Below are 11,678 nucleotides of genomic sequence, written 5' to 3' on the forward strand. Positions count from 1 at the left end.
CTCATCCTAATCTACTCATCTTCTTTATACAATCTGTTTGTTACAAATGAATTAGAACAAACAAAAACAAGAACTCGATATGAAACAAGAGAGACAGATAATCGCTCCAAGAAACCCTGATGCTCAGATCTGAAAAACGGATGAACAATGACTCTCTCACTCTTCTAGAAATATCCCCTCTCTTTTATACTTCGGTTTTACCCGTATATAATAAAGATCCAACAATAAGATCCGAGTGAAGATCCGCGTGTATACCTGTTAGGACTCGTATGTGTACCTATTTCCTTATACCAAAATAATCCCTTACATATAAATATTTGATTGTAATGCATATTAACATTTCAACACTAGCAAATTTATATATCATTATATATACCATTAATTGCTAAAATGGTGGTGAACAGAAAACTTTTGGTTTTCTCATTTGTGCCCCTTTTTTTCTTTCCCTTCCTACTTTGGCCACAGACTTCACTCCACCGCCTTTCACTTCCCATCTTTCTTCTTATCTCAATTTGCTTTTGTTCTTCTATTCATCATTTTATCTTCGACCCACCATTTTCTTCCTTTGATGGCTTCACGTAGATTTATGATTCCTTTTGTTTGCCTCACCGGCTTCTGGCTCAACCAACTCCAGACCACCGTCTCCACCCTTCTTATTTGTGTGGATAGCCAGCGAACATCATAAAGGATGTAAGCCAATGAGAATTTGTTGGTGTCTATGACCCTTTTTGAATAATCCTTTTCGTTTGGTCTTTGTAGATGAGTATCACACCCCTTATCTCTATCGACACCTCCTTCCACTTTCTCTATTCCCGCTGTTTTCGGCTTTCCACCGCCTTTATCCTCTTAATTAGCTCATTTTTTTGTGTTGCTTTTATTCAGATTCATGAATACACCTTCAGGAACAGGGAAGGGTATGGGTGTAATAATTGTCTTTTTCTGCTACCATCGGTGATGCCTCCCGTTATCACGATTCACGGTAAAAAAAACCCAAAATTATCTTTTTGCCCTATTTTCGGTGTGTGTTTCGATTATGATTCCTCTTTTTATAAATTCGAATGGACAAATTCTAAAATTCCAACACATCCAGGTTTGTTTATGATCGGATTACGGGGGGTAATTTGGTCCTTATTTGAGGTTATTGTTGATGTCAAATCCCAGGTTTTTGGTGATGAGTTGTTGATGTCAAATCCCAAAAATATAGAAAGAGCCATCGAAGAACATGCTTGCGATGCTGTTCTTTTCAAGGTACCCTTTTAAGTATTAGTATAATATCTAAAAAATAAAACCACAATTCAAAAAGGAAAAAATGGGAAACTGATGTATACGAAAATGAATATTGAGAATATTTTGTAGGTGAACCAAGTTGGAAGTACGACAGAAGCCATTAAAGTAGTGAAGATGGAAAACGATGACAATTGGGGTGTGGTAATATCACAAAAAAAGTGGAGAAGCTGATGATTCCTTTTTTAGCTGATTTATCAATGGGCCTTGCCACCAGTAAGGTTTGTTTTTGAGTTTTTACCTATTAAGTCAAAAAATTAACATCCATCTAAAGTGACGTAAAATGGAATTGCAAATAAAAAGCTTCTTTTCTTAACATTTAATAACGCAAAGGAAGTAAATGATTGTTGTGCCCTTACAATGATGAGGATGGAGGCTTTCACCGAGGTCAAGTGCCAAGAAAACAATGGTGACAAGAAGCAATATGTGACCATACATGTTCCTCATTTTAGAGTGTCTTGAGTTTTGTTTAAGGTTCCACTGAGAGAATTTGGAGGGTAAAATGGTCAGAAAGATATTACCTGGTTCACTTTCATTCAGCCAGTTGACTTCATCGATAGAAACAGCGAATTCATGTAAGATCCATCTTCTACTTCAGGAACCATCGAATTGTTGACTACGACACCCCCTGCACTTCTATTCTTCTTCAAGCATCAACTGCCTTCTTCTTCAAGCATCAACTGCCTTCTTCCTGTGTTCTCTTCAAGATATGTGTTTCATTCTGAATCGATAGTTTCTATTGGTAGCTGTGGGTTTTTGATTCCATGCTTTCAATTGGTGGTTGTGAGTATCCCTTCATGTTATCCCGATAAGTAGATTTGTGCTGCTTTATGTTCTGACAGCCTGATCCATGAGGTTAAAATTTTGACTTTGATTTTATTGATGCTCTACTTGCTTATATATTGCTTATATATAGGTTTCGATTTCAGTATATTGATTGAGTACGAGATTCTTTGGTTGATTAGGAGTGCAACCCACGTGATATTTCAGTTGACTTGGGTGTCTCGACTTAGATGCTTATTATCACCGACCTGGCAAAGAAATCAAGGTAACCGTTGACAAATTTCCTTATAACCTAAGGTAATTAATTTATTGATTTGTCTATCTGATTTTCTTTCAATTCAATGGAGTTGATGTCAATCTATTGTTGAGAGTGTGATGAAAACGTGGGATTTTGAATAGTTTTTTATTTATTTGATTATTTTTTTTATATATACATGCTTGCTTCCATATACTAATGCACTTTTGAATGCTATTTGTTATACATCTTTTCCTTTCTGCACCATTTATTTGCGTTAGTAATGCACGTCCGTATACCCTTGATGATTATTGAAGGCCCTGTCACTGTAAGTTTTATTTTTTTGGGTTGAAGGGTATTTTTGGATAACATTTAAACAAAAAGATAGAATCTTTGAAAATTTTATTTGCATTGTTGCTATTTCTAGTGGTTCAACTTTCGGAAACCCCTTTTGTGAATCTTATAAATTGTGCTTCTTTACTCACTACAAATGCTGCAAGTTACTGTTTTGTTGCTGGAAAAAAATAAACTTCTTCTTGAGTTTGGACTTTGTCAGGCCCAGGAAACTCGAACTGTCCAAATAGATGCCGACTCCAAAAATGCAACTAATTCATATTTGTCATTTGATAAATTAAAATAAAGCACCACTATGGAACCTGGGAATTTCCAAACAAATGCTGATTTGCAAAATGCTACCACCCCATATTTGTCTTTCGATAAATTAAAATAATACACCATTAATATTCATCCATGTGCAACCCATAGTTCTATAAATACAACATTTCAAAGAAGCAAAATTCAAAACAATTTAAAGAGTGATTTAATATCATGGCAGTTATAACTTCTGAGTTCGAGATTGCTTCTTCCCTCCCAGCTTCCAAAATTTTCAATGCCTATCGTGACTTTAACAACATTGCACCAAAGGTCGATCCAGAAACATACAAAATCCTAGTGGACATCGAAGGTGATGGAGGCGCTGGAACTATCAGGGACATCTCTTTTGGCGATGGTTAGTAAGATCTAAATAGATTTTTATGTACTCTTTGAAATTATTTTAATGTTTGACTTGTATTTTGTTTATCTTTATCCAATTTACTGTGGGATAACACAGGCGTCCCATTTACAAATGGAAAGTTGAAACTTGATGTTGTAGATAGCAACAACTTCAGTATTATATACACAATCTTTGAAGGAGACATCTTGATGGGACAACTAGATTCGATGACTCATCATGTGAAGTTTATACCTTCACCTGATGGAGGATGTGTATACAAGCCTACCGTTGTGTATAATTGTAAAGGTGAAACTCAGCTTCCGGAGGAAGCTCTCAATATGGTAAAAGAAGGATTCAAAAAAACTTTCAACGCGATTGAGGGTTTTATCCATGCAAATCCTCAAACTTATTGATCAATACTATATATATATATATATATATATATATATATATATATATATATATATATATATATATATATATATATATATATATATATATAGTGTCAAGATCAAATAAGAAGGAAATTTTTGGTAGGAAGGTAAGAAGTTTTTTTCTACATATTTTTTTGACGAACAAAATAAATGAATCACTAGATGATTCATTTATAAGATGATTCACAAGAAAAAAATTCTCAAAAAAACATCTTTATGATTCATTTATACAATGATTTTGTTGTTATTCACTAAAATTATCATAAAAATGAATTTTTTCTTAATTTACTTAAAAATGAATCATAAAGATGTTTTTTTGAGAATTTTTTTTGTGAATCATCTTAAAAATGAATCATCTAGTGATTCATTTATTTTGTTCGTAAAAAAAATGTGTAGAAAAAAAACTTCTTACCTTCCTACCAAAAAAAATTTCTTACCGGATTTATATATATATATATATATATATATATATATATATATATATATATATATATATATATATATATATATATGGCGTGTCATGTTCTTGGTTCAGCAAAAATAAAGCGGATTTTAGTCCGGTTATATTTTATATATGTACTTGGCTTGGCTTGTTTGATATTTTATTTTCTTGTAATGTGATTTATAAATATATCTAGAATCCCTTGCAAACAAGTCTATGTAAACAATTTCTTGGATGTGCGGATATGCATGTTATGAGCATTAATTTTACCATCATGCATGCAGAAATGATAGTCGCAAACTACAAAAGTCCATTCAATTTGCATTCTAGTGAATGAGAATTTTTATCGAGATAACCACCAGTTTTGAAATGGTTGCAAATCTATGAGACTGTAGAGAGGGAGGTGAGAAACAGTGGTTGATAACTGCTTGACATTTTGCTTTGAGTTACATTCATTATGATAATCCACGCGATTTTTGTTAGAGATCTACCTGATGATACCTGACGCAACCTTTTTGCCTAAGAATAGAAAACTGAACAGAAAAGGAAGGAAGGAAGGAAGAAGAGAACATGGCAAAACAGGGGAAGAATGAAAAAAACGCTAGCTGTGAAATACTTGCTGGAAAATATACTTTTATTGCTGACTACTTGATTAAATAAACATAAAACAATACCCTTATTTATACTATAACAGATGGCATCCTAAATTAACACAAATAATGCTTAAAATGAAAGTTTCCATAAAAATTTCCAAAATGCCCCTGAGGCCTAATTCCTGAATTACGCCAATTGAGATTATACCAAAGTTGAAAGAAATGGATGGATTTAACCACGAAGAAGAATTGAACTTTATGAGATTTGTTTTCTCGTACTTCCAAGAACCTGTGTCTTACACTCTTACTTACTTCTATAAATGATTTTGAGTTTTTATCTGTCGTTCAACCAGAAATAAGATTTGACCTATTTGTCATGTGTGAGAGTCTCGACAAGAGTGCTTCACTTAGATATATCCAAGAGAGAATCCCAAAATATTGATTTACAAATTTTGTTAGTCTATATGTTAAGTGGCACTTAAAAAGGCTACACAAATTCATTTTGTTATTCAGACTAAAAATCTATACATCATTTGCTTCTACAAACACCATCAGACTCTTGGTGTAGAGAGTATCGGCATTTTGATGTTCCTTCATTTTTGGAATATATGAAAAACCATCAGGTTTATTAATCTATTAAATATGCAGTTCTAACCAGAATAATATTCAAATTATACTTCCTTCGCGTCCTTAGAATATCGGGCTGAGGACCTACTTGGTGTGGCGAGCAACCCCTCAAATTTTGCCGTCAAGTGCAAAAGTTAGTCCGTCACAAATCTGTCACTATCCATCACAAATCCGTCGGAAATCCGTCACGTATCCACTGGAAATTTGTCACAAAATCTTTATAAGTGTAACTTTAATGTAAATATGTTTGTGTAACCCTTTTAGTGAGGGATTTATGACAACCTTTTTAGTGAGAGATTTGTAACGGAACTGCGGTTGAAAAATGAGTTTTTATTTTTTATTTTTTTTAATGCAACCCTTAAAAATATTATGCAACCCTTGACTTTTTTTACATCCGACAACACAAAGAATGTACGACATAAGTGTTATCAAGAATAATTGGTGTCTATTATATTAATTTGTTCACTATAAACGGTCTTTATTTCTCTTTTTATTCTTTCATAGGGTTTGTTCTAAAATTAATTTACAAGAACCGTACCGCATTTTATCACATCTCTAGATTTCACGAGTATATTGTAAGTTATCTTGTTTCACAATTTTTTTTTTGTCATGCATCATCTAACCTAGCCATTTCTAATAAAAGCCTAATAAAAGCGATTTAATGGATAAACTTGTTAGAGACCTAGTAATTATTTGCATCTTAATGGACTTTATGGAGATAATGTTGGGTAATCTTGACATGGGTCATTGAGTAAGTCGGGTTTTGAGTATTATCATATTAAAATATTTGTATATTGATATAAATATAGATAAATTTGTTAATATCATTTCCTAATTTATCTTCCGTAATTGGTAATCAACTTTGCATCTTCCCAATACATTGGGATCATTATTCAATAATAACACATGATTGATATAACATTTTCTATGGTATCAGTGCCACAATAACCCTAAAAATTCTTCCAAGCCCATCGCCGCCTCTTAAATCGAAGCTACAAATGTTGTGTTCATCCTTGTAAATTCAAAATTGATTTCCACATATTCTCTCCGTGATGTCTGAGAAGGAGGATAGTGATGGCAAGGTCACATCATTGCATCCAACATATTATGTTACCACTATCTATACGAAGATCTAAAACCTTCATGGTAGTAAGGCCCGGTTTGATAGACATTTTTCTTGGTCCAAACAAATATTTCTGGCTGAATGGTCCGGAAAGACTGTTTGATTTACTCAAAAAAGGGTATTTGTCGGTAAGATACGTCTTTCCCATAAAGCAGAAAATCAAATTTATCTGGCTGAATGGGTTGGAATGACAATTATGCCCCAAAACTCGCATCTTTCTTTCTTCTCTTCGGCACTCTTCATTAGACATCATCGCCTCCTCACCAAGCTCTGTAGCCACCAGCTTCGCCCCATAGGTAACCATCTCATCTCTCTTTTTTTCTCTTTCTTCAGAGTGGAGAGTACCAGATGTGAACCTTCATATGTTTCATCTTATTTTCTATCTTCTGATTTTTGAGCATGAAATTTAGGAGCACAATTTCATATATAAAGTTTCAACTAGAAATTATGATTTTAACATTCATTTTGTGTAATTTTAATTTTGTACGACAATTTGTATTTGTATTCTTAAATGATTATTGTTTAATTTTGATTTTGTACGACAAATTATACGTTTTTATAACTACTCATCAATTCCATCCAGTATAGAACATCGGGGTAATATGATTATTTTTCATATTCAGCACAGTCAATCAGATGTACAATCAAACAACATGATTTATTTCCCAGTTAGTAAACTTTCCCAGATAGCACTTTCCCTGACAACAACTATCAAACGAGCCCTAAGATCACTTATTCTTCATGGACCAAGCTATTCTATCGTAACATCCCAAAAAAATGAAGGTAAAATTTTCATTTTTAGTTCAACCATAAACATCAATTAATCATTTCAATCATTTAAAGCTATATTAGACTAAAATAGTTATCATAATACAATTTCCAAACTCATAGAGTGCAGAAACATGGGTGGATGTGCTACGATCAAGTCAAACCCTTCCGTCACGAACCGGGATTACCTGAAAAACATTTTAAACATAAATCATAAGCACGAAGTTTAGTAAATTCCCCAAAATATTGCATACCATACATATCTGCCAGCTCGAGGTTATGTCGGGTCTATTTCACCCCCGAGACTATTTCACCCCCGAGTCTATGTCAACTCATGTGTCGGCCCAAGGCCATGCCGGGTCTATTTCACCCTTTGGTATGTTACACCCCCGAGCCTATTTCAACTCATATGTAACCACTAGGTTGTACCGAGTCTATTTCACTCCGCACACATATAAAAACAAGCACACAAGCATATAACGCATACAACATGAGTCACAATGACTACAAGCACATAACATGTCCTAGTTTTCTATATTATAGTGAGCAAACTCACCTCAGTCCGCTGACAATCCAACAGATGCTCGAGCTACTAGACTGGAAAATCTCCGTGCTAAGCAATCAAATACAATCATGATGAATAATCAGGTCATAACCATAATTGGGACTTAATTCACTAATCCCAACTCCTAGTGTAAAAGACTATTTTACCCTTCCCCTTAATTGGCCCAAAGATCAAGGCCCAAACTCAATGTCTCTAAAAGCACAATAATTGGCCCAAATCTAAAAGACACCTAAGGCCCAATATAGGTCTAATTCGATAAAGGCCCAACCAAATGCCCAAAATGTCAACTATCTATCCTCACGTCATGAGCAGTCCTTGATCACGTCATGAGACTTCACTCGGTCCGATTCTAACTTATCCTAACTCAACTTAGTCAACTTGGACATGAAAAATCACTAGCTAGGTGATAGGCCTTGCGAGGCAGTCCATTCAGGTTGGCGGCCTGTAGAGCAGTCTAGATAGGCTACAGGCCCGGTAAGGCGGTCCAATCATGCTGAAGGCTCGTAGAGCAGGGCAGATCAATTGTAGGCCCTACAAGGTGATTCAATCAGGCTAGCTGCTCATATCTGTATGCTTGTTGGTTATGTGGTGTGTTGTTACTTTAGGGAAACTTACTAAGCATTGGCTTACAATTTTAGTTAATGGTTTATGGTACTTCAGAGGATCAACGGTTTAACCCTGTATCTTTTTCTTTCCCTCTCGTTGGAATATTGAAACCCTAACCTTACTATTATATTACATCTGCCACCATCTCATGTGAGCCTTTCATCCGCCACCTCTCCTTCTAGTTTGTTTTTCGATCAGACGAGTCCGCCAAGCGGCTACCTCGCCATTTGCATACCGTGGATCATTATTGGTTAATCAAAGGTTGTTCCCTATTGGCGAGACTCAACATTATCTTGGTTTTTGGATGGGATTAGTGCAGGGGTATTATGTGGAAGGTTTGCAGTCAGGGTTCCGCAGGATGGTTATACAACATCATCAGGGTTCAGTAGTTTTAGTAACCGTTATTGATTGGCTAACACCAAGGAAATGGCTCGTTGCTAAGGTATGGTTTGGAGCAGCTGACTTTTGGTCTTCGAGATTTGAGTGCAGTACCATTTCAAGCGGTAAGGGCTACCAGTTCCGCTAGACTCGAGGAGTGCTCTGTCAATATCTAAGAGATGTGCTGATTTAGCATTGGCTATTTTTGGAACACTAGTAGTGGTAAATGTTGGTTTCCAGTAGATGGATCATTAGATGGTAAGAAGGATTGGGAATCTTTTCCGGTTTTGTGTGATTTAAATGTTAGTTGAAACCAGGTGGGGGAGAAGTCCCTAGACGTTCAGGACCAGAAGTGGGCATGAGACTAGAATAAGTTCGCATCCCGGTCAAGGAGGAAGATAGCCAAGTTGTTGTATGGAATGAGGATGGTGTGAGTTGGAAGTTAAGAAATCTTGCAAATAATGAGATCACATTCTCGGAATGCTGGAGAGCAGGCCTTAGAGAATCAGGTTGAGGATTTCAGTCAAGACATGAGTTCAATTTGGGATGCTAGGTCGGGTGTATGCTCGACGTTGGATGTTTTCGGTAGGGTAATCAGTGGTAAGACCATGGTCAACGGTTGAGCTAGTATGGAAGGTGATGTAATACTGCGGGATAGGTGTATCATTCATTAGCATCCAGATAGTGTGGGAAGTGATGTAAGATTATGAGACAACCGTATCATTCTTCATGTGATCAGATAGTGTTAGAAGTGTTGTAAGCCTACGGGTGTAGGCATAGCATTCACAAGGTTGCCAGATAGTTTTAGAAGTGTTGTAAGTCTGTGGGTTTAACCGTAGCATTCACAAGTTTATTCAGATGAGTGAGGCCTGGGTGGGTCAGTTCGTAGGATCGTGGGAAGGCCACAATGCGATTGGAATCAAGAAAGGTTAGGTTGGGCACCCAGATATTCTCGGAAACGCTCGGTCGGGTTAGACTCAAAGGGGTAGGTCGAACATCCAAATATACTCGGCATTAGCTGGTTGAATCAGACCGAAAGGGAGGCCAGCACCCAGATATGCTTGGCAGTGCTAGAGTCTTAGGATGTTATGCGACAGTGATTTAGTTTGGGTGGGACCCGAGGGTAAGGCCCATATGATTATAGCTATGCAGGTGGGACCTAGTAGAGACCTTTGGGTCAAGGCATGGGATCGGAGAACCCAAGATTTATAGGGCTGATAGTGACAATGTGGATAGGGTAGTTTCGGTAGACGAAGTTTTCTTCGGAAGTCTCGGGAAGCAACTAAGAGTGTATTCATTACTTCAACGACTGGGTGGGAATCCAATATTCTAGTTAGTTGGCAGATAAGTTGGGACATGGGAGGTCTCAACTCATTCGGATAGTGGATAGGAGATATTAGGATGGTCGGGCAGAAGTTGTGGTAAGAGAATTCTTGTGTGAAGCAGCTAGTATACTGTGGGATGCCAAGTGTGACAATAGTCAATTTCGGGTAAAGTCAAAGTCAACAAGTCAAACCAGACTACTCAATTAGCCCATGTATATTAGGGTTTAAATTGTGAAATTACCAAGCAACTCGTTATTTTAATGAGAAAACATCAATTGGAAAATTTGTATGTTTGAATTTCCATAGCCGTGATAATGCTAAACATTGAACCAAAGCGATAAAACACTATTACACACTCATCGGGAGTGTGTAGGACACTAAAACACGGCTAAATGGGGTCTACGGACCTTGCATTGCGAAGCCGGACACTCAAAAATGTCACAGACGAAACCTATCTCAATCGTATTCACTCTATCTCTCTCTATTTCAAATCTATCCTACATCTCTCCCAAATCTCTCTCAAAAGTCCCCGTAAATTTTCATAGTCTTTCGGGCCATCCCAACCCTTAATTGGGTCAAAAAAGGCTTGAAACGTGGTAAAAACGAGTAAAACAGCCTTAAGGAGCTGAAACTCCTCTTAAGGTCGAACCCTCTTAGCAACCGAAACCCTAGGGCCGAACCCTCTTAGCAACCGAAACCATAGGATTGAAACTGAGAAGCAGCCGAAACCCCTAGGACCGAACCTCTGAAGCAGCGAACCGAAACTATCATAAGCGAAATCCACCAGAGCCGAACCTCGCTCTCGGTTCTAACCGCCCAGCCCAGACCGAACCTTGCACCTTCGGCTCCCCCTCGCACTTTCGGTTCTTTCCTTCCCCTCCTCTCGGTCCATATCCTACTTTCGGTTCTATGAAAATCCGAAACCTCACTTTCGGTTCTAAGCTCCTTAGGAGCCGAGACCTCGCAACTTCGGACAGAATTTCGGGTTTTTACCCTTTTTGGCTGATTTTCAATATTTTTAGCATTTTAAGCCCGTTTTTCATCATTTTAAAGCGGGATTTTCACCCAAAACTTTATTTTAACATATTAAGACCTATATGTATTAATTATTCACATTTTTAATACAAATCTTATCCAAGATTTAGTGGTTGGAGTAATAAAGGTGGAGTATTGACTTTCCTTTAGCTTATGACACAAGCAACCCCTCACACCTACTCCTTGACCAGCCACACTCCTTCTACCATACCTAGGTCATGTCAATGTACTTTTTCATCATTTCCAACCTTTTCCCACATTATTAGGATTGGAACATCACTCCACACTCCTCACTTCCCCCATTTCTCTCATTTTACCAAAGATCAAACACAACTTTCCTCTCACTTTCTCTCTCTAAAAATTCGAGATTCAAGGCTGATCATCAAGCTTTCTTACACTCTTGGTAAGTAAAATTCATACTCCTTGTGATCATTACACTCCATTCTACTAAAATCATAGATTACTTACACAAATTTCATCATTCTT

The 11,678-nt window shown here is 36.7% G+C and overlaps 1 protein-coding gene across 5 annotated transcripts; it reads left to right on the top strand.

The window, feature by feature from the left end:
- Positions 1-517: 517 nt before the first annotated feature.
- On the top strand, positions 518-4,444 carry LOC145032599 (root allergen protein-like). 5 transcript variants are annotated; one of them, XM_078981482.1, is made up of 8 exons: positions 518-690; positions 883-979; positions 1,162-1,248; positions 1,357-1,505; positions 1,618-2,139; positions 2,214-2,332; positions 3,138-3,311; positions 3,414-4,444. In XM_078981482.1, exons 5-8 carry the CDS (start codon positions 2,135-2,137, stop codon positions 3,707-3,709), a joined length of 594 nt encoding a protein of 197 aa, XP_078837608.1. In that variant the 5' UTR covers positions 518-690; positions 883-979; positions 1,162-1,248; positions 1,357-1,505; positions 1,618-2,134; the 3' UTR covers positions 3,710-4,444. The 5 variants fall into 5 exon arrangements, with proteins under 5 accessions (XP_078837608.1, XP_078837617.1, XP_078837600.1 ...); XM_078981491.1 differs by having other exon boundaries at positions 1,883-2,139; XM_078981474.1 differs by having other exon boundaries at positions 1,091-1,248; positions 1,357-2,139.
- The last annotated feature ends 7,234 nt before the right edge of the window (positions 4,445-11,678 follow it).

The sequence above is a fragment of the Lactuca saligna genome, chromosome 1 (assembly GCF_052625555.1).
Source record: "Lactuca saligna cultivar CGN05327 chromosome 1, ASM5262555v1, whole genome shotgun sequence".
Taxonomy (NCBI): Eukaryota; Viridiplantae; Streptophyta; class Magnoliopsida; order Asterales; family Asteraceae; genus Lactuca; species Lactuca saligna.

Coding starts and splice junctions, on each gene's coding strand:
- LOC145032599 (XM_078981465.1), top strand. CDS start 2,167: ATGCTCTACTTGCTTATATATTGCTTATATATAGGTTTCGATTTCAGT. Junction 2,333..3,137: donor GACCTGGCAAAGAAATCAAG/GTAACCGTTGAC, acceptor ATATCATGGCAG/TTATAACTTCTGAGTTCGAG. Junction 3,312..3,413: donor GGACATCTCTTTTGGCGATG/GTTAGTAAGATC, acceptor GGGATAACACAG/GCGTCCCATTTACAAATGGA.